Raw genomic sequence first — 26,444 nt, forward strand, 5'->3', positions numbered from 1 at the left:
ATGAAAAAATGCTCATGTATGTTTAAATCACGAGCTGCACAAGTTCACACTTATCCGAATAAATGCTCATTTATCTGGCTAGGTAGCAGCACATGGCTGGATATGACCATAAAGCGCTACTTAAATGGACAAGTAGCGCTTTTCAGACTTAACTGTCTATGTAGGCCTGCTGCTACTTAGCTGGATAAATTGCAATATAGCTGGATAAGTTCCACTGCTTATCCGTATAAATTTTAAATTTGCCTGTCTAAGTAGTGAGAAAGGTGCTACTTAGCTGAATAAATTGGAAATTAGCAGGTTAAGTGTGTGCAACTCATACACCCACTTATGGGTACTTTCAGTGTTAAAAGGATACACATGTAGATTTTTATCACATTAATTTTATGCTTTTACCCCATTGTAAATTGGCTTTTACATGTGTAAGTCAGGGGATTTTTATAACATGCGCACGGCAATGAAATTACCAGCTTTACCATTTAGTCTACCAGTTCGCTCAGTCCATCTGCAGGTCATGAAGACTCTCCTGGCTCTTCAGCCCGAAGTCCTTTCATTGTACCCAGACCCTCTGCATGTCAAGGTGGCCCCTAACCCCTACACTACTATCTAAACCTCACCTCGAGTTACTAGGTGGGCCTCCATATATTCTCTCTCTCTCTCTTTTCCCCAGTGGTGAAATGAGCACGCATGGTACTACCATAAAACACACTCCTTTTCCTATCTCATGCAATATTTACAGCAGATTGATAAATCTAGGTCTAAGATCTCTATATTTTTAACTCTCATGTAGGTCTCTCCCATTTCCTGTATTAGAATGGATGGATGGACATTTAGTAGATCATTAGCACTCAGAAATGACTTATATGATTCTTTCAGCTCACAGAAGACTTCGGGGTATTTAGCTGGAGATTCGTTTTGCAGTTTTGTGGACATTCTGCTTTGTGATGTCATATTGTGACCTCTCTGGGATGGCCTGCTGAGAGCTCCAGGCAGTGATGTCACAGGTTGCAATTGTGATTACTATGATTCCGCCATCCTTCCTCCAAGATCCCAGGGCAACGTTGCTGAACCTAGTCAGGCTTGGCTTTGTGAAGCAGCTGGAAAGAGTGGGGGGGGGGGGGGGGAAGTGAGAAAAGTTGGTGAGAGGGAGGGGAGGCATTGTCATGTGAGAAGCGAGGATGGTAGATGGTTACTATTTGTTGCATTGGAGTTTCTCCCTGCCAATTTCAGCCATGGCTGTGTCAGGTGAATGCCTGCCCTGGGCAGAGATAAGTATGGGAGGTACAGAGAGAAATGATAGATACTAGATAAACTATAAACAGACTGAAATCATAGCAAGATAATTGTAGGAGATGTACTATTGTTAGATGGAGAGATATTGTAGCTGTATACTGGATACTGTAGAGATAGATGCTATAAGATTATAAATAGATATTTATGTAGAATATGGTAGAAAGACACTATATAAAGACAGATTGAGATAGACTGATAGATTCTGTAGAGATATTATAGATGGATCTGTATGATGACAGTGATTCTTACAGCAAGTTAGAGTACAGAGTGATCAACAGATGCTGTTACACTATGATCCTTATATGACAATAGAAAAATCTGTGAAAATCAACAGATAGAGATAGCTTGGACTAGGGATGTGCTGTTGTTTGTTTTGTTTCATTTTATTTAGGGGGCACAAATGTTTCTAAGGCATGCTAATTTGAATATGCATGCACATAATTGAATATGCACGAACTAAAGGAATGTGCACACACTAAAAAGGTTTTTTACGTGCACTAAAAAAAAATTCTGTGCATGCTAAAACGCAACATCAAATGAAATAGAAAAAAATAAAAATGAAAAACAAAAACCCCCTGAAACAAAACAATTGAAAAATGTTCAGCTGCACAACCCTAGCTTGGGCCTGGAGGGATAGTTCAGTTCCCCTAACATCCGTGTAAAATGTACCTGGGCTGTGGGTTCATATCCTGGCACCAGCAGATGTGGCAGATGATTAAGACAATAGTTTCTCTGTAGCTTTGTGCAGTGCTCCCCAGCTCTGCTAAGTGTTACTTTTCCTGTATTTTCCTCCCCACAGTATCTCTCCAGCAGCTGGTGCTGATAAGCAGCTTTGTGACTCAATCTCCCTCTCCCTTCCCCTCCCCTCCATCCCCCCTCAAGGTCACCAATGAAGCATTACAATCAGGTGAGGAAGACTGACCTCTGGGATGAAGCAGTGAGGAGGGGAAGAAGGGGCAGGGAAACCAGGACCTTCTTTTCTCTCAACCCTCATGTCTGCTAACATGGAACCAAGGCCACTAGTTTTAAAGCTTCTTCGCAATGCCCTGTGCCCTCCTGTTCTGGGTCAGGATACCTAACCTTATTTTAAACCCTTGACCCAAGGGGGTCAGGATTTCATTAGTCTGGAGAGGTCAAGGCTCTAGAATCAGAAACTGACTCACTCATAGCATCATGGGACAGTAGGAGCTAAGACAAAACAGAAAGCTAAATTAAGCTAACTTGGGACAGTTTATGACATGGCAGGAAGTGAAGTCATAGCAGCAGTGGAACCTTGAGATATGACATTCCAGGAGTTCACATCTTGTTCATTCTGGAACACCTTCAGTTGCAACAGGATATAAAAAACAGTGAATTCATGGGAGTGCATGCTTTTCCCAAAACATAGTCATAATGCCACATCTTGTCTCAAGATTCCACTACATGGCTTCCTCCTCAAAATTCACTTTTGCACTAAGTTGGGATCTGGTACCTCTTCTTTGTCTGTCAGATACTTGGTTTTCTTTCTGCCCATTCCTATCTTTCAATGATTCTCTCTCACTATCAGTTTTTCTTTATTGGCTCCAGCAACACTGAAAAGAAAGATGAAGGAAACAACAAAGAAAGAAGTTGAACTGGACTTTGTCAAGAATTCCATGTGGTTCGACTACCCTGACCATGACACAAATAAGAGTGGCGCTGTTTATAAATTTATCGGGGAGAAGCCCATGTCAACTAGCTCAAGTACGAATAATTATCATTTCTGCTGTGTTGTCAGTGGAAGCTGCACTGTACACAATCAGTCGCCCCCTTACTTACTGCCCTAGCATTGTGCACTTGCAAAAAACCAGCAAAATATTGACATGAGAGCCAGTTGCTTGGCTCAGGGACTAGTACAGTAGACTTGAATTCAAATTTGCTGTCCAACAGGGAAAGGAGGCTTGAACATGTCACAGAGGCAATACACTCGATCTTAGGGAGGGAGGGAAGATGCCTGGCACTATTGCAACAGTCACAAAAAAATTAAAAAATGGTGTTCTTTTGAAACTTTAATATACATTTCAATCAGTACTTTTTAAACCCATAATAACATTAAAAACCCACCCAAATATTGCACAACCCAACTAGGACCTAGTTTCGACGAACAAAAATAGTCTTCTTCCTCAGGGGACCCACCCAATTAAAAATACCCTATACCAAAACACACCCAATATATACAAAATAACCCCACATTCAATATAACATAAAATACCAATACATAATATAAAAAACTTTTTTTGAAGAGCTAAATACAATATCTTTTATATTTCACAAGGCTGTAAAGCCTAAATACAATATCACATTATGTTGATGCATTCATATAGTATCTAAAAACAAACGCATAATAGTAGATTAGAAAACCCCTATTACTCAAAACTTATTCAATACAATATTTAAATAAAACACATAAATAACCCCCTATAAACCCCACAAAGTTCCAATGTAAACTTACCCAAATATCTTCACTAACTCTTCTTACCACAATGATCACAAAACCACCTTACTGTAGCGAGCGAAGCCTTCAGGGGCCGATATGCAGGCTCGGCGCGCATCATTTAGCTCATGGGAGAGCGGAGCCCTTGGGCCACAGGGCGGCTCAAGTCGGGACATGAGTCGCACCCGTGGTGAGGTGTGTGTGCAGGAATGGGCAGCACAGGAGCAGAGCTGGATGGAGCTTGGAAGACTGGACGAGACGTGGACTTGGAATGTAGACTTGGAACGTAGACAGAAGACCGAGGCTTGGAACTGAAGAGACAGGGAGATGAAGACTTGGAACTGAAGAAACGAGGAGAAGAAGACAAGAGACAAGGAGGGATGAGCAAGACCCTCAGGCGCCCTACACAGCACATGGGGCTGGTCACAGACCACACTGTCCCCTACGCGCCCTACACAGCTGGGAGGCTGGTCGCAGACCACGAGGGGAGCGGGGCGAGCTCAAGAAATCTCATAGCACAGGAGCGAAGGAACCCCTCGGGGCCTCTGGAGTCAGACAGGATACAAGGAGATAAGGCTTGGCACTCATCACTTGAGGACCGAACCTCGGACTTTAAAAACAAGGACTCTCCGGAGGCATGGGTTCTTCTGGACCCAGAGCATCAGGACCGGGACAACATCAGGAAGGGAACAAGGAACATCACTGGACGTGGACTCACAGACATCTTGGAACTAGGAACATCTTGGAACAAGGAACATCTTGGAGCTTGGGACATCAAGGAAGCTTGGGACATCAAGGAGGGCTGACATCACCGGAATAGAGTCACGGACGTCTCTCTGGAATGGACTCACGGAAGTCTCTATGAAATGGACTCATGGACATCTTGGAATGGACTCATGGACATCTTGGAATGGACTCATGGAGCATAGACATCTGGACATGGAACAGACATCAGGATCTTGGATCACGGACCTCAGGACTGGGAACAGGCATCAGGCTGAAGAGTCTCGGACATCAAGACATGGACCGGCCATCAGGATATGGAACAGGCATCAGGCTGAAGAGACGTCTTCAGGAGCATCTGGATAGATGCGAAGACAACGAAGGAATGAAGTAAGCCCCTTTTATATGGCAGACCCAGGAAGAGGGCAGAGACTGGACGTCGGTGGGGCCACGGCCACTTCCTGTCACTGGCCCTTTAAGAAGAATGAAGAGCAGCGTCGGCGGCGGAACAGGCCACGGAAGTAAGGCCCTGTCCGTGTGAAGCGCGGGCAGGGGTGCAACAGTACCCCCCCCCCCCCCCCCTCAAAGGCCCTCTCCTCAGCTCCTTCTTGCTGGCTGGAGAGCTGAAACGTCAGGAAGTGGAATTAGTTTGTCATTGACATATCATAGGTACAGTTCAAAAGGGGACAAGACTCCAATGGAATAGGGGGCACCAAAGTATCAGTGGAAATCCCATTCAGTTCTAATTGACCTTAGAAGTGCAAGAGGGCAATTCACTGCGTCTTCTTTGGAGAATAGTACCCAGAACAGCAAGGGCATCTTGGAAACCTTGGCAATAGACTGAGCCAAGGACAGTTGGAGTATCTACAGGTTCACTGGATCAACATGGTGCAAAGAGTAATCTTAGATGGAAAAGTCCTTAGGAAGTAAGGTCAATGATGGAACAGGTCAAGGTCACAACCCTCAGTTGTGACCTTGTGACCTTGACCTGATTTCTTTACTCGAAGATCCTCAGGAGTGATGCTGGAGGACAGAACCAGGTTTGGGGTGCAGGTGCCTCCTGCTGGTCGTTAGACCCAGAACCTGGATGCTGGAAGATATTCAAGGTTCAGTTCTGGAAACTGAAGGACATCGGATCAAATAATGGTGAGAGAAGAACCTTGGCGCAGGCGCCTCCTGCAGGTCATTGGAACCCAGGGGTAATATCACTTCTCTATGGAAGAGTAGAGAAGGTCTTGGGTTCATATAGACACCTTCTGTTGACTGGACGAACTCCAGGATTTGTACTGGCTGATATGAACAGCTTGCAGGCTCCTCCTGCGGGTCGAAGGAAACTATGGAACTGACTAAGGAAGAATCAGATAGAAGGGGCCTCCCGCAGGTCGTAGGAGGCTCTGGGCATGAGCCGGCTGGTAGAGGGTCAGATTGCAGGCGCCTCCTGCAGGTTGATGGGAGATCCGAACCTCTACTGCCGATCTGGAAGAACATGAAATTTGAATGAAAGTCTTTAGTGGGATGGAACCCGGATGTACTGAAGAAGGCAAGCAAGCAAAACATTTTTTGTGGAAAATGGAGCATTGATAACAAGATGTTGCGACCGTCACTTCCCGACGGCTTCACTCCGCCTACCTTTCCTTTTTTTGTGGCTCCTCCTGCTCTTCACGGATGCCTGGCTGCCACGGCGTCCGCCTGCCGTCCTCTCCGGCATCCCCGGACCGGCTTAGGTGCCGCCTCCCGCCATGTTCTACAGGTACCTTAGTGCGCACGCGCTGTGCGGCCCTCATTCTTATTTCCTCATTGGCACGTTCCTCAGGGGCGTCCCCCTGTGATGACATCACGCTGCCCAGATATTTAAGTTTATTGCTAGCCGTTGAGTTAGCAAGGGGAATTCTTATGGATGGGATTTGCTCTCCGTACCCAGCTACTCTGCCTTTCCAACTTCCATTGGACTCTTTCTGCTAACGAGGTACCCGCTCCTCGGGGGCCTCTTTTGCTTCTTTCAGGTCGCTATCAGGTAACCGGTACTCGCTCCTCGAGGGCCCATGTTCCCTGACCCACTGCCTGCATCTATCTCCTCTTCTACTTGGAAGAATTCGCTACAGACACCATCAGTGAGTTTTACTATTATCCACTCCTCAGAGCTGTCTCCCTGGTACTTCCTTCTTGAGGGCCTGCCTCCATTCCAACGCCAGTGCTATCTCCTACATGGAACTGCTGTGTGAGTACTTTGCCAACGAGTCTCTCTGCTTCCAGGGATCTGGTACTCGCTCCTCGAGGGCCAGCTCTCCCTATTTCGGGGTATCTCCATATTTGGAACTCTGCGAATGTTTTATTGTACTCATTTTCTCAGTTTTCTCCACTACAGCATTGCTACCAGAGGAACTGCTGTTCCAGCGCCCTGGGGAATACTAGCCCAGCTGGGCTACATCTTCTACTCACTACTGCCACCTCTGGTGGCTTCTCAAACTGTCTAAATAAAGAAATATCTATGTTTGTGTGTCCAGAGCTGAGCCTGACCTGTGGCCCCTCATGGGACTTCCCCCCATGGGCATGGTCAGCTGCCACAGTGTCCAAGGGTCCACCCAAACCTCACTAATTATAACACAAGAGTCCAGGAACTAGGGACAAGAAATAGGAACTTGGAAACATCCAGGGAATTAAAAAAAATTTTTAGGCCAGACTTCAGATAATCAAGACGAATGTCCAACACTGAGCCCAGCACACCACACCAAGCTCTGGTCTTTGCACCCTGTAGTGAGCGCAGCCTTCAGGGGCCGATGGTGCGGGCTCGGCATGCATCATTTAGCTTATGGAAGAGCGGAGCCCTTGGGCCACAGGACGGTTCAGGTCGGGACTTGAGTCGCACCCGTGGTGAGATGTGTGTGCGGGAATGGGCGGCACAGGAACAGAGCTGGACGGAGCCTGGAAGACTGGACATAGATATGGAGACGTGGACTTGGGCGTAGACTTGGAACGTAGATGGGAAGAACTGAAGAGATGGTGAAATGAAGACTTGGAAATGAAGAGACGAGGAGATGAAGACTTGGGACTGAAGAGACGAGGAGAAGAAGACAAGGGACAAGGAGGGATGAGCAAGACCCTCAGGCACCCTACACAACACGTGGGGCTGGTCACGGACCACATTATCCCCTACGCGCCCTACACAGCTGGGAGGCTGGTCGCGGACCACGAGGGGAGCAGGGCGAGCTCAAGAAGTCTCATAGCACAGGAGCGAAGCAACCCCTTGGGGCCTCCAGAGTCGGACAGGATACAAGGAGATAAGGCTTGGCACTTAGCACTTGAGGACCGAACCTCGGACTTTAAAAGCAAGGACTCTCCAGAGGCATGGGTTCTTCTGGACCTGGAGCATCAGGACCGGGACAACATCAGGAAGGGAACAAGGAACATCACTGGACGTGGACTCACAGACATCTTGGAACTAGGAACATCAAGGAAGCTTAAGACAAGGAGGAGGGCTGATATCACTGGAATGGAGTCACGGGCATCTCTCTGGAATGGAGTCACGGACATCTTGGAATGGACTCACGGAGCATAGACATCTGGACATGGAACAGAAATCAGGTCTCGGAGTCACGGGCATCAGCACATGGAACGAACATCAGGACATGGAACAGACATCAGGATCTGGGATCACGGACCTCAGGACTTGAAACAGGCATCAGGCTGAAGAGACGTCTTCAGGAGCATCTGGATAGATGCGAAGACAATGAAGGAATGAAGCAAGCCCCTTTTATTGGGCAGCCCCAGGAAGAGGGCAGAGACTGGATGTCGGTGGGGCCGTGGCTACTTCCTATCACTGGCCCTTTAAGAAGAATGAAGAGCAGCGTCGGCGGTGGTACAGTCTGCGGAGGTAAGGCCCTGTCCGCGTGAAGCACGGGCAGGGGCACAACACTTATAAACATATCATGGTCTAAAAAAACAAAAAATATTTATACAATTAACCGCACAACCATCTTATATATATAATATGGCTTCACATTATTTTTATTACAAAAAAACACTAATTCCCAATATTCAACCCTACCCACTATACATTTGTATTATATTTCCACACAGATCATCACAACTAAATATCAAAGATATTAAACTGCAAATCAACTTGCCCAAATAGCATCACTGAAAGGTCTTCTCCATCAACCTCCGAAACCATAATTCTATTGCGAAAACGCCAACGCATGCGTATGATGAACTATTTTACTGCATACGCAGCCTCCCAATCTAATTGCACATCTATTTAAATGTTCTCACGAAATTCACAAATCTTTCTACAAAATAAAAAGAACTCTGATAACCCATCATATCACTATTTCAAAAGTTCTCACCGAAATCAATATAAACGTACCTACCACAACTCCAAATACAGCAATCCATACTCTAAAGCAAATTCTACCAAAGCAGGCTAACGCATGCATACAACTGCACTTAGTTCAATATCTGCCCACAATGTCTCATCTTAAATACATCACCCAAAAACCCGCCTCAAAATTTAAATTCTCCAGTGAGAGAATCATGGCTAATTCACTAAGGGGTAGATTTTCAGACCGCGCGAATAGGCGTACTTTTGCTGGCGCATCAGGCGCAAGCAAAAGTACGCGGGATTTTAGTAGATACGCGCGGAGCCGCGCGTATCCGCTAAAATCCGGGATCGGCGCGCGCAAGGCTATGGATTCTGTATAGCCGGCACGCGTCGAGCCGCGCAGCCTACCTCTGTTCCCTCCGAGGCCGCTCCGAAATCGGAGCGGCCTCAGAGGGAACTTTCTTTTGCCCTCCCCTCACCTTCCCCTCCCTTCCCCTACCTAACCCACCCGCCCGGCCCTGTCTAAACCCCATCCTTACCTTTGTCGGGGGATTTACGCCTCCCTCTGGGAGGCGTAAATCCCTGCGCACCAGCGGGCGCACCAGCGGGCGCACCAGCGGGCGCACCAGCGGGCCGCTAGCGCGCCGGGACGCAACCTGGGGGCGGGTCCGGAGGGCACGGCCACGCCCCCGGACCGCCCCGGGCCGTAACCACGCCCCCGGACCCGCCCCCGAAACGCTCCCGACACGCCCCCATAACGGCACTGCGCTCGGTCCCGCCCCCGACACGCCCCCCTCCGAAAACCCCGGGACTTACGCGAGTCCCGGGGCTCTGCGCGCGCCGGTGAGCCTATGTAAAATAGGCTCACCGGCGCGCAGGGCCCTGCTCGCCTAAATCCGCCCGGATTTGGGCGGATTTAGGCGAGCAGGGCTCTTAAAATCCGCCCCTAATTGTTGTGGGAGTCTCAGTTTAGTGGACCCTTGGGCCGACCTGCTGGAGACTAGGAGAGATGGACACTGTCTCTGATGAACAGCAGGCCGGGAGGCAGATGTCAGGCGGGACGTAGATGCTCTTCACCCTGGAAGCTGGTGCTCCCCCGGGAGGAGCCCGTAGGGGCCCGGCCGCTGGGACTTAGGTGGCTTCACCTTTGGAAACTGAAGGCCCCCCGGGAGGAGCCCGTAGGGGCCCGGCTGCTGGGACTTAGGCGGGTTGTGGATCAGGACAGGTAACTGGAACCAGACTAAGACAGTAGTGATACTGTAAATGGGTTCAGGTTCTGGAACCAGGCAGGAATTGTAACAGGACTCGGGTACTGGAACCAGGCAGGGACTGTAGCAGGACTGTAGCAAGCAGGCAGGAACCAAGCAGGTACTGTAGCAGGCAGGCAGGATCCAAGCAGGTACTGTAGCAGGAATGGAGCGACGTAGCCAAGTGAGTCACTCCGGGGCACAACGCAACAGGAAACCAGAATGCTAACCCGTTGCAAGGCAAAGGCTGGATGGCTGCGGCCGGCTTATCAAGGCCTCGGCGTCTGACGTCAGGAATTGGGCGGAGTCGGCACTGGTGGGAAACGGGCTACAAAGGCGCCCAAGTGGCGCGCGCGCGCACCTAGGAACAGGGCATCCACCGGCATCTTCACAGCGGCGCTGCCCCCACAGGGACGCCGCCAAACAGGCTGCAAGCCAGGGCTCCGGAGGCGGGAGCAGGTCCGGGAATCAAGAAGTAAGGACCTGGCAGCGGTGCTTGCGGCCAGGACCGCAACAGTACCTCCCCTCTTACGCCCCCTCTTAGCCGGTCCGGGTTTATTAGGGTGATCCAAATGAAACTGCCGTAATAAATCTTTGTCGAGGATATTACGGACCGGTTCCCACGAGTTGTCCTCAGGTCCGCAACCCTCCCAGGCAAGCAAATATTCTCATCGGCGTTGATGGAACCGGACATCCAAAACATCACATACTTGATACGTTACCTCGTCCGGAACTGAAGGGTCCGAGGGTTCAGGAGCTCTGGAGTGGTATCTGGACAAGACAAGAGGCTTCAACAATGACACTTGGAACACATCATGTATGCGCATGGAGGAGGGTAGGCTTAGATGGTACGAGACTGCTCCCACTCGTTCGGCGACTCGGAAAGGCCCACAGAATTTCAGAGCTAGTCTTCAAGAGGGAATACGTAACTGTAGATTTCTGGTGCTAAGCCAGACACGATCTCCTGGGAGGAAGATAAGTGCTGGCTGACAATGCCTATCCGCCCACTCCTTGGCGGACAGGGCGGCTTTACGGATCTTTTCCTGGGAAGAACTCCACATGGCACGGAGCTGGCGAGCAGAGAGTTGCACTGCCGGGAGTGCACTAGGTTCAAGCGAAGGCAGGGGCGGTCGAAGTTGCTTCCCATAAACAATGAGGAACGGGGAGCTTCCCGTGGCAGCATACGTGTGATTATTATACGAGAACTCCGCCCACGGGAGTAGCTTGGCCCAATTATCTTGTCGTTCGTTCACAAAGGCACGGAGAAACGTCTTCAGGGTTCGATTGGTTCGTTCCGTTTGCCCATTGCTCTGAGGATGGAATGCAGACGAAAGACTAAGTTGCACATTAAAGCGCTTACATAGAGCTTTCCAATAGCGGGCTGGAAACTGTGGTCCTCGATCAGAGACGATATCCTGCGGAAGACCGTGAAGTCTAAAGATGTGCTGAGCGAACAGGCCAGCTAGGTCAGGGGCAGAAGGAAGCTTTGGCAAGGGAACGAAGTGCGCCAACTTGGAAAATCGGTTCATGGTTACCCAGATGACTGAATTACCTCCTGAGACAGGAAGATCCACAACGAAATCAGTGGAGATATGTGTCCAAGGCTCCACTGGGATGGGCAATGGTTGCAACAGGCCCCTGGGCTTCCTGAGGAGCGGTTTTTGAACCGCACAAGTAGGGCATGAGCCCACAAAAGCTTGGACGTCTTGTCTCACCATTGGCCACCAGTAGAAATGGTTTAACAATTCTAATGTCCCTTTCCAACCAGCATGGCCCCCAGTGAGGGAGTCATGGGCCCAAGCGAGGACTGCTCTCCTGGAGCGACGCGGGAAGACGGTCTTCTCTTGGGAGGACACGAAGGTTTCAGCAAGACTTACTATTTCAGGGTCCAAGATACACTGAGGTGTATCAGGGGTCTCCTCGACCTCAGAAGAGCGCGAGAGCGCATCAGCTCGAACATTCTTAGAGCTGGGTCGGTAGCGTAAGGTAAAGTCAAACCGATCAAAAAACAGTGACCATCGGGCTTGTCTTGGATTCAAGCGTTGGGCTTGCTTCAAGAATGCTAGGTTTTTGTGATCGGTGTAAATCGTGACCAGGTGGTTGGCTCCCTCCAATCACTGTCTCCATTCTTCCAGGGCAAGTTTCACGGCTAGCAACTCTTTGTCACCTACACAGTAGTTGCTCTCAGCCGGGGAGAATTTCTTTGAGAAATATGAATAGGACAACAAGTGTCCAGAATCAGAGTACTGGCTCAGTACGGCCCCCAAGGCCACATTGGAGGCATCAACCTCCACCACGAAGGGCCGGTTGGGATCCGGTTGAGGAAGGCAGGTGTCTAATAAGAAGGCTTCTTTGAGGGCCTCAAAAGCTTGGCAGGCAGAGGGAGGCCAATCCACCGTGTTAGCCCCCTTTCGGGTGAGGGCGGTTAACAGAGGCACAACACAAGAGTAGTTAGGGATAAAGTGACGGTAGAAATTAGAGAAGCCGAGGAAGCGTTGAAATGCTTTAAGACCCCTGGGCTGGAGCCAATTCTTAATAGCCGCCACTTTCTCAGGATCCATTAGAAAGCCTGCTGCAGAGACTATGTAGCCTAGGAAAGGCAGGGAGGTCTTCTCAAAACTGCACTTTTCCAGTTTGCGTATAGACCATCTCAGTTTAGTGGACCCTTGGGCCGACCTGCTGGAGACTAGGAGAGATGGACACTGTCTCTGATGAACGGTAGGCCGGGAGGCAGATGTCAGATGGGATGTAGATGCTCTTCACCCTGGAAGCTGGTGCTCCCCAGGGAGGAGCCTGTAGGAGCCCAACCGCTGGGACTTAGGTGGCTTCACCCTTGGAAGCCGAAGCCCCCCTGGGAGGAGCCCGTAGGGCCCCGGCCACTGGGACTTAGGTGGGTTGTGGATCAGGACAGGTAACTGGAACCAGACTAGACAGTAGTGATACTGTAAATGGGTTCGGGTTCTGGAACCAGGCAGGAACTGTAGCAGGACTCGGGTACTGGAACCAGGCAGGGACTGTAGCAGGACTGTAGCAAGCAGGCAGGAACCAAGCAGGTACTGTAGCAGGAATGGAGCGACGTAGCCAAGCGAGTCACTCCGGGGCGCAACGCAACAGGAAACCAGAATGCTAACTCGTTGCAAGGCAAAGGCTGGATGGCTGTGGCCGGCTTATCAAGGCCGCGGCGTCTGACGTCAGGAATTGGGCGGAGTTGGCACTGGCGGGAAACGGGCTACAAAGGCGCCCAAGTGGCGCACGCACGCGCGCCTAGAAACAGGGCATCCATCGGCATCTTCACGGCGGCGCTGCCCCCGCGGGCACACTGCCAAACAGGCCGCAAGCCAGGACTTCGGAGGCGGGAGCAAGTCCGGGAATCAAGAGGTAAGGGCCTGGCCGCAGTGCTCGCGGCCAGGACCGCAACACTAATGACAATAATCACCAATCTAGCAGAAAAAACTAGTTAGTTAAATATTCTCAACAAATCTATAAAAGCACCTTCCATTCAATGTCAACATTCATTCCATCTGGTTCCATGGTATTCCAATCAAAAATAAATCTTTGTTCCTTCCTAATCAGACACTCAGAAATATTGCCCCCTATTCTCAAATCAACATATGCAATTATACAAAATCTTAAATCCTCCAAACGATGATCCATTAATCGCCAATGTTCAACCAAGGAGCCCCTTCTTTTTGTGTACGTAAACAACTCAAATGCTCCAAAATGCGTACTTTCACTTTTTTTTTTGTTTGACCAATATAAAACTGAGCACATGGACATATAATTACATAAACAACCTATTTTGCTTGACAATCATACCTCCCAGGTAAATTAAACATCCATCGCTTAGTTGCCACATATAACTGAGAAGTAACCTCCACAAACGAATACAGAAAACAAGAGCCACATTGAAATTGATCCCTCTCTTCCGTTACATTGAAATCCTCATTGCACAAATCAGAAGAGACCAATTGGTCCCGAAGGGATAGATTTTTCTTCATAGCGAACACTGAAAACTCCTTAAATACAGGATCTACCTGTAATGATGGCCAATATTTTCTAATAATCATTTTAATTTGATTTGAAACATCAAAGTGGGTAGGGTTGAAGACTGGGAATTAGTGGTTTTTTGTAATAAAAATAATGTGAAGCCATATTATATATTTAGCTCTTCAAAAAATTTTTGTGATATTATGTATTGGTATTTTATGTTATATTGAATGTGGGGTTATTTTGTATGTACTGGGTGTGTTTTGGTATAGGGTATTTTTAATTGGGTGGGTCCCCTGAGGAAGACGACTATTTTTGTTCGTCAAAACTAGGTCCTAGTTGGGTCGTGCAATATTTGGATGGGTTTTTAATTTTATTATGTGTTGAAAAAAGTACTGATTGTAATGTATATTAAAGTTTCAAAACAACACCATTTTTTGATATTTTTGTATTGATAATTTAATGGTATGGGATTGATTACCCTTGTGTGTTTTACTACTGCAGCAGTGCCAATTGGGAGTGTTGCAGAGGAGAATGCTTGGAGGAGAATTTGTTCCTTCTCTTCTGACTGGTGAAGATATATTTCACCCTGGCATGACATCTGAGTGGAGGATATACAAACATAAGGGAAAACAGGAGGACTGTGGGAAGGGGTGGGGAGAATATTATGGATTTGACTTTTACTTTCTTTTATGTTTAACCTTAGGGTCCTCGTGACATAAGGTGGGAGAGCAAATATATCAAAGAAATAAATACAGCAGTGGTAGGCGATACTGTAATTGGAATTAACTGGATAGGTGATACCTCCATCAGATTAAATTAGCATTGACTGAGCAGTCCCAATGAATTTTTTGGGATGAAACACTCATTAGCTAAATAATAGGTATCTCTAACTGACTGTTTTGCCAGTACTGTTTTCCACTGGTTCTGTTTTCCGGTATGTTTCTTAGCACTAGAGTGAGAGCTTCTATTTTCAATGCAGAGGCCTTTGAAGAATGCCCAAACTAATTAACCAAGTTTGATAAAATCTGGAGCCCTGGATCTACTTTAAAAGTTGTCAGGGAATTGCGATTTCACGTGATATTGGTCCATTTGGAAGGGAATGGAGAAAGGGGAAACATGCCATTGTGTCACATTCTAATGAGTAAATTTTCAAAGAAATTATGGGTGTATTCACTTGTATTCACACACATGCTATTTTATAAACATCAAAATTACATGCATATGTTGTGGTATTGACTCCTCCCATGGGGACAGGCGCAGTGGGGAACCACAGCAATAGGCTGACCTCTAGAATAAGCGGACACAAGGGAGAGAAGCTTTATTGTACAGCAAGTAGCACTGTCTGAGGAGCGGACAGCTCAATTTGCCCCTGAGTAATCTCAGATGATGATTTCAGTCCAGACACTGGTGACACAAATGCCGAGTTGATCTCACCCAAAGCTGGGAGCAGAGGGTCCGGTAGTGGTCTGCGGAGCGGGGTAGGTTGAGAACCCAGTCCCAGAGAACGTAGACAGTAGATCCGGTAGTGGTCCGCAGGGCGGAGTATGCCAAGAATCTGGTCAAGGATGAGGAAAGTAGAGAGACTGAAGAATGAGGCACTCACAAGGCTGGTAGCTGCTGTCAAGGTTATAGCTTCCGCAGTAGTAAGGTAGTGAGGCTGGCAGAACACCGATGCCATGGTCCGTGAGAGGCAGGAACCCAGGAGAGGTGGGAGAGGCAAGGCCCTCGAGGAGCGAGTACCTAGGTGTTCTTCTAGATGGGTGCCTGCAGAGAATAGAAGAGACAGGACCCCCGAGGAGTGGGTGTCTAGAGTCAGTAGTAACGAGGAAACCCCGGCGGGTGGATAGGGGCAGCAGGGCCCCTGAGGAGCAGGTATCCAGAGCGTCCTAAAATCGGCTTGACCCCGGAGGGTAGTAGGAAATGTTCCAAGTGGGCAGCTTAGAAGCGGTCGAAATTAGCTGGACCAGAATCCTTGCTAACTCATAGCCTCCGATCTCCAACACTGCTAAGTACCTGGAGGTAGTGACGTCATGTGGTGGTGATGCCCCCATGACGCATTCAAAGGTGAAGGCAACGCGCGCACCCTAGGAGGCCTCAGGAAGAACATGGTGAAAGCAATCGCCCACGCTGGTCCAGGGATGCCAGAGAGGTCGGCAAATTGAAGCGGAGACAACCATCTTTCCCAGAGGAGAAGAGAGAGAGAGAAAAGAGGTGAGACAGAGAGGGTGCAGCCGTCTGCGACAGACGGGCACAACAGTACCCCCCTTCAAAGAGCCCCCTCCAGGCCTCCTTCCAGGGGGTTTGGATTTCTGAGGATGCATCTGATGGAAATGACGGATCATGTCCTTGTCGATTATGTTGACAAGTGGTTCCCATGAATTCTCCTCTGGGAAAGATGGTTGTCTCCGCTTCAATTTGCCGACCTCTCTGGCATCCCTGGACCAGCGTGGGCGATTGCTTTCACCATGCTCTTCCTGAGGCCTCCTAGGGTGCGCGCGTTGCCTTCACCTTTGAATGCGTCATGGGGGCATCACCACCACATGATGTCACTCCCTCCCAGGAGATGATATTCCCAAGCCTTTTCTCTCTTGCGAAAGTCCAGGATGTCATCAACCTTGTATTCTATGTCCTCTTCAGCATCCAGATTTGCTGGTTCAGGAGTCTTACTGGAAAACTCAGAGAGTACTAGCGGCTTTAGCAGTGTTACATGAAAGGCGTTGTGTATTTTCATGGATGTAGGTAATTTCAGGCTGTATGTCAAATTCCCCAATCGTCGGAGGATGGCAAAGGGTCCGACATAGCGAGGTTGAAAGCGTGCCGAAGGAATCTTGAGACGGAGAAATTTGGTACTCAACCAGACCTTGTCTCCAGGTTGAAATTGAGGTGCCTTCCTATGGTGAGCATCATAGGTCTTCTTGGCTCTCTGGCCTGCTTTAAGGAGCAATTCCTTGGTTTGTCTTCAGAGTTGCTGTAACTCTGCTGCAGTGGACTGGGCTGCTGGTGAGGCCACGGATAGAGGTGGCGGCAGAGGAGGTAGTGGTTGATGACCATAAATGACTTGGAAAAGAGTGGATCCTGTAGACGTGGCAGGATGAGAATTTATAGCAAACTCTGCCCACGGTAGCAATTCTGCCCAGTTGCTTTGCCTTGTGTTCACATAAGATCGTAGGAATTGTTTAAGCATTCTGTTCATTCTTTCAGTTTGCCCATTGGATTGTGGGTGATAAGCAGAGGTTAAGTCCAGTGAGATGTCAAATTTCTGACAAAGTGCTCTCCAGAATTTCACGGTGAATTGGACACCTCTGTTGGACAAGATGTGTTTGGGCATCCCGTGAAGGTGAAAAATGTGCTTGACAAAGAGTTTTGCTAGTTCCGCAGCAGACGGTAAACCTGGCAGAGCCACAAAGTGTACCATTTTAGAGAAGCGGTCAACGGTGACCCAAATCGTATTGTTCCCATTGGAGGGTGGCAAATCGACTACAAAGTCGGTCGCTATATGTGTCCAGGGTTCATCTGGAACCGGAAGAGGTTGTAGAAGACCCCAGGGACGTCCAACAGGAGGCTCTTGTCTTGCAAGGGAAGACACATAGGCCTGCACATCCTCCTTCATAGTTGGCCACCAATAGTATCGTTGGAGCATGGCGAGTGTACGGCTCTGCCCAGGATGGCCGGCCAAGTGGGAGTTGTGCATCCATTTTAATATCTTCTTTCTCAGGTCCCTGGCCACTACCATTTTCACTAGCTGTGAGGACCACCCTCTCGGGATTGATGATGTGACGAGGTTCGTTGGGCACGTCCTCTGGGGAAAAGGAGTGTGAAAGAGTGCCTGCTCAGATGTTTTTCTCTCCTGGATGATATTTGAGTAAGAAATCAAACCTGTTAAAGAACAGTGACCATCTAGCCTGTTGGTGGTTAAGCCTCTGTGCATGTCGAAGATACTCCAAATTCTTGTGATTGGTGTATACTAGAATTTGATGTTGAGCGCCTTCCAACCAGGGGCGCCACTCCTCAAAGGCCAGTTTGATAGCGAGTAATTCTTTGTCTCCAATTCCATAATTTTTTTCAGCAGGGGAAAAACATCTCGAGAAAAATGAACAGGGATGGAGAACATTTGAGTTGCTGTACTGACTTAAGACTGCTCCCACGCCGACGTCGGAGGCGTCAACCTCGACAATGAATGGGCGAAGCAGGTCTGGATGACGAAGATATGGATTTTTTTTGGAAGGCCTCTTTGGCAGGATTAGCTCCCTTCTTGGTCATGGTCGTGAGTGGAACTGTCAAGGAGTATGCCAAGAATCTGGTCAAGGGTGAAGAATGAGGAACTCACGAAGCTGGTAGCTGCTGTCAAGGTTATAGTTTCCACAGTAGTAAGGTAGTGAGGCTGGCAGAACACTGATGCCGTGGTCCGTGAGATGCAGGAACCCAGGAGAGGCAAGGCCCTCGAGGAGCGAGTACCTTAGTGTCCTTCTAGACGGGTGCCTGCAGAGAATAGAAGAGACAGGACCCCCGAGGAGCGGGTGCCCAGAGTCTGTAGTAACGAGGAAACCCCGGAGGGTGGATAAGAACGGCAGGGCCCCTGAGGAGTGGGTACCCAGAGCGTCCTAGAATCGGCTTGACCCTGGAGGTAGTAGGAAGTGTTCCAAGTGGGCAGCTTAGAAGCAGTCGAAATTAGCTGGTCCGGAATCCTTGCTAACTGGTAGCAGTGTTGGAGATCGGAGGCTAAGTAATAAGGAGGTAGTGATGTCATGCGGTGGGGACGCCCCCGAGGTTCCCGCCATGACGCATTCAAAGGTGAAGGCAATGCGCGTGTGCCCTAGGAGGCCTCAGGAAGAACATGACGAACACAATTGCCCATGCCGGTCCGGTCCGGCAAACTGAAGCGGAGGCAGCCATCTTTCCCAGAGGAGAAGAGAGAGAGAGAAAAGAGGTGAGGCAGAGAGGGCGCAGCCAACTGCGGCCAACGGGCGCAACAGCATATCTTCAGTTTCGCGCACACCTTTACCTGCACAAAAAGGGGCATTGTAGAAGCAATCCTAGGTGGGGCCTCAGGTACGCACAGAAGTTGCTATTTTATAAGCAACTTATGCAAAACATTAGGCAACTTATTTGTGCAATTTTACACCAGCTAATTAACTAGCACAATTAATAAACTCATCTGTTGTCTGCTATTTTTGGGTAGGAAGTCTCATTGAACTGGACACGGTGAACTGTCGGAGGTATTGGCAAACTATGATTTCAAGTACACGCGCATAGTTTAAAATAATCCTCCTCCCACATAAGTATATAAACCAAAGTTCTGAGCAAAGATATTATATTTTTTTTGCATATAAAATATATGTGTATGTTTATAAATTAGATAAAGTATGTGCTTTCATTGCATTTCAAAATATTCGCCAGTACTGAAACATATGTGCATATGTTGAGGGGCTGATATACATGTACTTTATAATCTGCGTGGACTGATATGAGCAGATTACAGAATCCTATAGTAGATCTCACACACCCATATAGGTGCGTATATGGGGGCCACGTAAAGTTGTTTGAAAGTTATCCTTTAAGTGTGCAATTTCTAACTCGTGGAACTTCTTCTAGACCCGCTTCTTCTACAATAATCTTGGAGCAACCATATTGGTAAAGAGTGTGTGCATAACATCCCACACATACATGCAATCTGGTTGGTATATGTTATCCCAAGATATCAACAATCACATGCAGTCACTTACGGGCCGATGCAGTAAAGTGCACTCAGGCCGAGTGCACTGTTAGCCCCCGGTTGGACGTGTGTTTTCGACGCGCTATTTTTACCCCTTATACAGTAAGGGGTAATAGTGCGTGGAAAACGCACGGCCAACCCCCCCAAAACTAATAGCGCCCGCAACATACAAATGCATGTTGATGGGCCTATTAGTTATTCCTGCGCGATACAGAAATTAACGTTAATTTCGGCCGGCACCGGGAAAGTGTACAGAAAAGCAGAAAAAAATGCTTTTCTGTACACCCTCCGAATTAATATCAAAGCGATATTAAGTCGGAGGCCCCAAAAGTAAAAAAAAATTTAAAATAAAAAATTTAAAATCTGCCCGCGGGTTGGAAGACGGACGCTCAATTATGCCGGCGTCCGTTTTCCAAACCCGTGGCTGTCAGCAGGTTCGAGAACCGTCGCCGGTAAAATTGAGCGTCAGCTATCAAACCCACTGACAGCCGCCGCTTCTGTCAAAAAGGAGGCGCTAGGGATGCAATAGTGTCCCTAGTGCCTCCTTTTACCACAGGCCCTCATTAGCATATTTTTTCTTACTGAATCGCACACCCGGCTCTCCTGCGGGTTTTTCTGTATCGGCCCTTTAATGAGCAATGGGCAACACATGTGGCAACAATATGGACCACATTCCAGTGGGTACTAATGGGGCTTGTTTCAATTGTGGCATTACTTCAAGAACCAGCCAATTAATCATGAATGTGCAAGTTCTATCTGTGCCATTCCTTGCCAACATGGGCGTTCTAGCAGTAATCTTTTAAAGAGTTTCAAAGCAGAAGGACAAATCTAGTCATCCTAAGCAAGGGAAGTGACAGCATCCTACCAGACACATTGAAATAAAAACATATTTTTATTTCTTTCTTGCTTATAACATTTGTTCTTCTGCTCATTTCTCCATCAGAAGCCATTTCAAAGCTTTTGCAGCGGATCCTCATCGGAGCCATCATTTTGATCCTAGTACTCCTGGCCTACCAGCTGCTTGCACACACGTGAGTGCAACACTTGTAATGATCTTGCTTCAGACACAGAGGCACAGCTGGGAGCTGTGGGGCTATCATGTATCTTATGTGGTTTCCGGCGTTTATGCGATGGGGTGGGGTGAGGGAGAATACGTGCTTCACGGCCTTTAGGTTTGAGAAATCTCTCTTTTAACTCCAGAAAGGAAAATACCCCCACCCAGTTTGGGGTGGTTCTACAAATAAAGCTTTCTGAGGTACTTTTGAAATGGTAATGAACTGACAAAATGTACACTTTCTTCTGGCAGCATCCATAGCAGAACAAAAAAAAAACAAACCTCCAGTTACTGAAATACAGTTCATCTAGCAGCAGGGGCTTCCTCTGACTCCTGAACCCCTTTCAGAATACTTTACCAGAACCTCCCAGGCTGGGAGATAATTTCCCCTCTGAGTATACAAGGCAGATCTCCCTGCACAACACTGAGATCTTTCTCACTCCATTGTCCCTCCTTTCAGACTTTTATTCCAGTTCACACTGGTAGAAGTCTCTGCTGCTATTCCCTTGGCCATGCAGAACCTTCTCACATGCAGAACACACACTCTAGAGCTTTGACTACTCCTAAGTATATTTCCACTTCTCTTAAACACTAAAAACTCTGTAATGATGCCAAAAAAAAAAAGCAAGAAACCTGGGGTAGGTTTCCCTCAGTAGGAATATGATAAAGATTCCAGCTTGAAAGCCCCTCAAGGCTGCTCCAGGCTGTACTCCTGCAGCTCCACGCACTTTGATCTTGAGTGCTGGACTGCTCCAATAAAGAGTCAGAAAGAGAAGAACATTGAACCCTCTAGCTCCTCTACTATATTCAAACTCCAAAACCCTTACACGCCTCCCATTGGAGATCCACTGAAAACCAACACCCCTACTCTGACATCATGGCTGTCTGTCTATGGACTCACATATCTCACTAATAAGGGATGATTTTAGTGTAATTCCTAGGCTGAGGTCCTCACCGAAGAGTCATGGGCCATCTCCAAATTCAAGAGTTTAAGATATCCAAGCTTCCTATAACGTCCTTAAACCCCTCTGTGTTCCAGGATTCCTTGTTGGGGGAGTGGGGATGGGGTGAGGGTTGACTGATCTCCACGGCTCTGAGCAATGTATAGAAGTCTTTTGGGATGGGGTGAGGGTTGACTGATCTCCACGGCTCTGAGCAATGTATAGAAGTCTTTTGGGATGGGGTGAGGGTTGACTGATCTCCACGGCTCTGAGCAATGTATAGAAGTCTTTTGGGATGGGGTGAGGGTTGACTGATCTCCACGGCTCTGAGCAATGTATAGAAGTCTTTTGGGATGGGGTGAGGGTTGACTGATCTCCACGGCTCTGAGCAATGTATAGAAGTCTTTTAACATTTATCAAGCTGGATGATAAATGCAGTTACAACATCATTTTACCGATACTAATGCAGAAATGCAGTGATTGACAATATACAAGTCTTTGTCCCATAAAAGTCATTGTCTAATTCAGTTCCAGAACATCTGTGACTCTTTACTGATGTTTTACTTTACTCTTCTGTTTCCACATCCCTGTCCGGTTGCAGGGTTAGTTTTGGAGCTCTCTCCCAAAAGTGCTAGAATAGGAAACTTCACAAAATTTTGGTGGCATACAATAAAATCCCACTGGTCATACCTTGATTCAGATGACTACGTCTCAGACTTCCTCCAGTGTATCCTGATGATATGTAGTAGGGATGTGAATCGGATCCGATATTGGATCCGATTCACATCCGATATCGGATCCGATTCACATCTATAGAGATGTGAATCGGAACCAGAATCGGATCCGATATCGGATCCGATTCACATCCCTAATATGTAGTGGCCATCACCAGCTAGGTGCCACAATCATCCTCCTCTCACACTTCCATCCTCCTCTTGGGAATGCATGGGAATCCATTTCTTCTGTTGACCTGTCCTTGGATCTCTCTAAAACCCTTTTCTTCCTGACAAATTCCCTAGGCCCTGATGAATTTAGTTGCTGGATCACATAAAACAATCCGGTCTTCCAAAAGCTATAAAATTTGAAGTGGAAAAAAAAATCTTCATCCAAAACAAAGCCCAAAAAAGAAATAAAACAGTTTCTTGAAAAAAGAGAAGATGAGTTATTTTTTCTTCCATCAAACCCAGACTTTATTCCTTAAGATCCCAGGGTACTCCCTTCCAAATGGAATAAAACCAGGAACAGACAAAAACTCTACCCTGCCACTTCAAAGGTCACCTCAAAGATCCGCACTACAAAATGGTGTCCATGGTTTTTATAAAGTCCTACACATTTGGTGTAGAGACCCAGTGGAGTTCTCTAATTAGGATACCCTTACATAAAGAACAGACTTGGGATGACTATTGGGGGATCTGTCAACTCTGCCCCCTTTTTTCCCTCTGTTGGAGTTACAGGGGCAATTGTGGTAGTCCTTAGGGGAAAGGGAAGCTTTAGCTCCCCTTTTCCAGTCCTAAAATAGTTTGAGACAGGTAATTAAAGGATATTTCCCTCCCTCATGACTGGCTGTTAGTTGACAACTTAGTTCCTCCTTGTCCTCCACCTTCTTCTGTATCTTTTTTCCTTCCAATTTTATCTCCCCTTCTCTTTTCTATGTCTACTCCTTCACCCCACTATGTTAATTAAAGCAGCAGTACTAGCAATTTTCTTCCAAATGGGCCCTTGAGCTGTTGCTTCTTCATTGATTTTATTCCTTGGCAGGGACATTGCTAGGTTCTTAAAAAATTTGGGGAACAGGCCCATAGGTCCTTCCCCCTACTCCCCCCCCCCACGGAGATTTTGATAAATACATCGTAGAATCTACGTTATCTGCTCCTTCAAGCGCAATCTTGTAAAAATACATTAGACATCATATTTTAAATTTAAGCATTTATTGTATTTCAGTCATGCTTCCCTCTCTCCCTCTCTCCCTCGCACATACTCTCACACACGCTTCCCACACACACATTCACGTGTGCTTCCCTCTCACACACATACACTAAATAAAACCTACACACTCACATGCTTCCCACTTACACACACATACACTCACACATATATACACTCATTCCTTGCAACATATCAAGCAATAAAACATCATAATATTAAAACCATACTATTCAAAAAAATAAATGTTAAAAAAGCCAATAAACATCCAATAATTTAAAAAAAAACTTGCATAAACTCATTCTAATATTTCTCAAACAGCAATAAAATTCTTGAATAAAACATCCAATCATTAAAAAAATGTTCTAATATTTCCCAGGAAAACAATATCATATATCAAAACAGCAGAAATATCAAATTACACCCAATAATTAGAACTAATAAGGATTAAAATAATCTCCTGCTCTCCATACCTGGGATATGTTGATTTACATTTACCCTGAGATTGTTGTGGATTGGGGGAGGTAGAGCCACAGAAACTTCATCTTCTCTCTCTCTCTCTCAAACACACTGTCATGGCAGTGAGCCCTTGTGTTGTGGCGTCATTAACACAGCCTAGTAGGCAAAACTACGAGGCCAACACCGACAGCTGGCAGACCCGGGCTTACTGGGACTGAACAAGAGCTTCACCTGTATCAGCTCCGTTCCCAGCAGGTTGGGTTCCAAGGGCCAGCAGGACTTAGGCGAGTGTCCCTGAGGAACTCAGACACGGGCAGAGGTCATTGCAGGCAAGGGTCAGTACCAGGCGGCAGGCAAGAGCATAGTCCAGGTCCATAGCAGAGTTCAGTACCAGAACCAGGCCAGGACAAGGCAAGACAAGACACCAGAGACCAAGACAAGGAAAGGATCAGCAAGATGGGCAGGGCAAGGCATGGGGAGCAAGGCAAGGATAACAATGAGCAAGAGAGGAGGCAAGAAGACACAGAGAGGAAGGCAAGGCAGGACACGGCAAGACACAGATGCAAGACAGAGAGGCACAAGTAAAGCAACACACACTGCAAACAAGGAAGTGGACTTGTTGCTGAGCAGTGAGAAATGGGACATCTAGGTTTAAATGAGCAGCCTGTGACATCATCAGGCAGCGCCACTGGAGCTTTCCTGCCTTGGGGCCTATTAATGTGGAGAGAGCTCGCGCCCATGCCCATGGGCGCGTGTGGAAATGGTGATATTCCAGCTGAAAAGGAGGAAACCTCGGTGTCAGGCAGGTTGGCAGCTCCCAGGGGTGAGTGCGGCCGGCCAAAGGTTACAACACACATACTAATACATTCATTCTCTCACACATTCCCTCTCATATATGTGCCAATGCTCTCACACACACATTATGTGTATGTGTGTTGTGCTTAAGAGAGCCTATGCTCTCACAGGCATGCCGCACATGCACACAGGCTCTCATATAGACACACAAGTTGTAACAGAGACATACACACAAGCTCTCACACAGAGACACAAGATCTCACACAGACATACCCACAAACATGCACATAGGCTCTCACACATGTATGTAAACAGGATCTTACACAGGTACACAAGTTGTCACACAGACACACATATGCATTCAGGCTCGCACATAGACACAGACACATGAGTTCTCCTACAGACATATTCACATACGGCCTCCTCTTTACTTCGAGTAGTGGCAGGTTGGGCTCCACCACGGTCTTGCCAACCTCCTTCTCACTTCGAGCTATGATAGGATGTGCTCCACTATGGCCCCGCCAGCCTCCCTGCACTGGGATGGCGGGAGAGCTGTGTGTGCCTGTGGAAAAAGTTGTACACGGGAATGCCGCAGCTTAAAGAGAGCACTTCCTGAAAGCCGCATTTGCTCGGCTTGCTGGGAGACCAGAGAGATGTTTTGAATTGATTTCTGCTGCTGTCTCAGGTGTGTGGCTCAGACTCGGGGGGGGGGGGGGGGGCACTGCTGGTTAGACTTGGGGTACGGGCCCCGTCTGTCTGGCTCTAACAACGCCTTCTGTTCCTTGGCCTCCTTTCTTTTTGATCCTAATATCTTTTATGTGTATTTGCAATGTTTTTTTCATATAAAAGCTCTGTACCTTTTAATATTGCAATGCCCCATGTCTTGAAAATAATCTTGTTACCTCTGTGCCATCTAATGTCAGATACATACCATGTTGACCTATACAGGGAAAATATCAATACATTAACAAAAATACTTCCTTTAATTTGCTTAATACAAAGTATTTACACATGTCCTGATGTTCTCTCTCTTGTCACAGATTCTGTAACTACAAGACCTAGTGACTCAGCAGGAAAAGGGGCATTACAATAATCCATTACAATAATAAAAAGTTTTACAGTTTAAAAAAAAGTTTCCAGAATTTAAAATCCATGCTGCATAAGGCAGACAGTGAGCAGCAGCAGCAGCAGCACCAATGCTGACAGCTAAGCAGAAGCGAGCCCCGGCTGCTGCAGTGGGTAGAGCATACCTTTCTCTTTAAATTTCAGCCCTCACAGCTCCCACCTCTCTTTGTTGAAGCCCTGCCAATCTTATGACTTGGTTCCAGAACCAAAAATCATTGATGCAGCTTTGAGGGCGTGCAGACGGTTAAATGATTTGGCCAGTGCAATTCGCATTTTAGAAGCTGTAAAGGATAAAGCAGGACCTCACAAGGAAATCTACCCTTAACGTTATTCAGGAACTTAGACCAACTTTGAATGAACTAGGAGTCTCCACTCCAGAGGAATTAGGCCTGGATATTATAAAGCATAACACTG

The 26,444-nt window shown here is 47.4% G+C and overlaps 1 protein-coding gene across 3 annotated transcripts; it reads left to right on the top strand.

Moving 5' to 3' along the window:
• The first annotated feature begins 1,142 nt into the window (after positions 1–1,142).
• On the top strand, positions 1,143–26,444 carry C6H16orf92 (chromosome 6 C16orf92 homolog). Of its 3 annotated transcripts, none has more exons than XM_029604941.1 (5): positions 1,143–1,278; positions 2,090–2,197; positions 2,857–3,012; positions 20,677–20,764; positions 25,946–26,444. In XM_029604941.1, the coding sequence occupies exons 1-5, from the start codon at positions 1,176–1,178 to the stop codon at positions 25,965–25,967; spliced, it is 477 nt and encodes a 158-aa protein (XP_029460801.1). In that variant the 5' UTR covers positions 1,143–1,175; the 3' UTR covers positions 25,968–26,444. The 3 variants fall into 3 exon arrangements, with proteins under 3 accessions (XP_029460801.1, XP_029460802.1, XP_029460803.1); XM_029604942.1 differs by having other exon boundaries at positions 1,143–1,242; XM_029604943.1 differs by lacking the exon at positions 20,677–20,764.

Source organism: Rhinatrema bivittatum, chromosome 6, assembly GCF_901001135.1.
Source record: "Rhinatrema bivittatum chromosome 6, aRhiBiv1.1, whole genome shotgun sequence".
NCBI lineage: Eukaryota > Metazoa > Chordata > Amphibia > Gymnophiona > Rhinatrematidae > Rhinatrema > Rhinatrema bivittatum.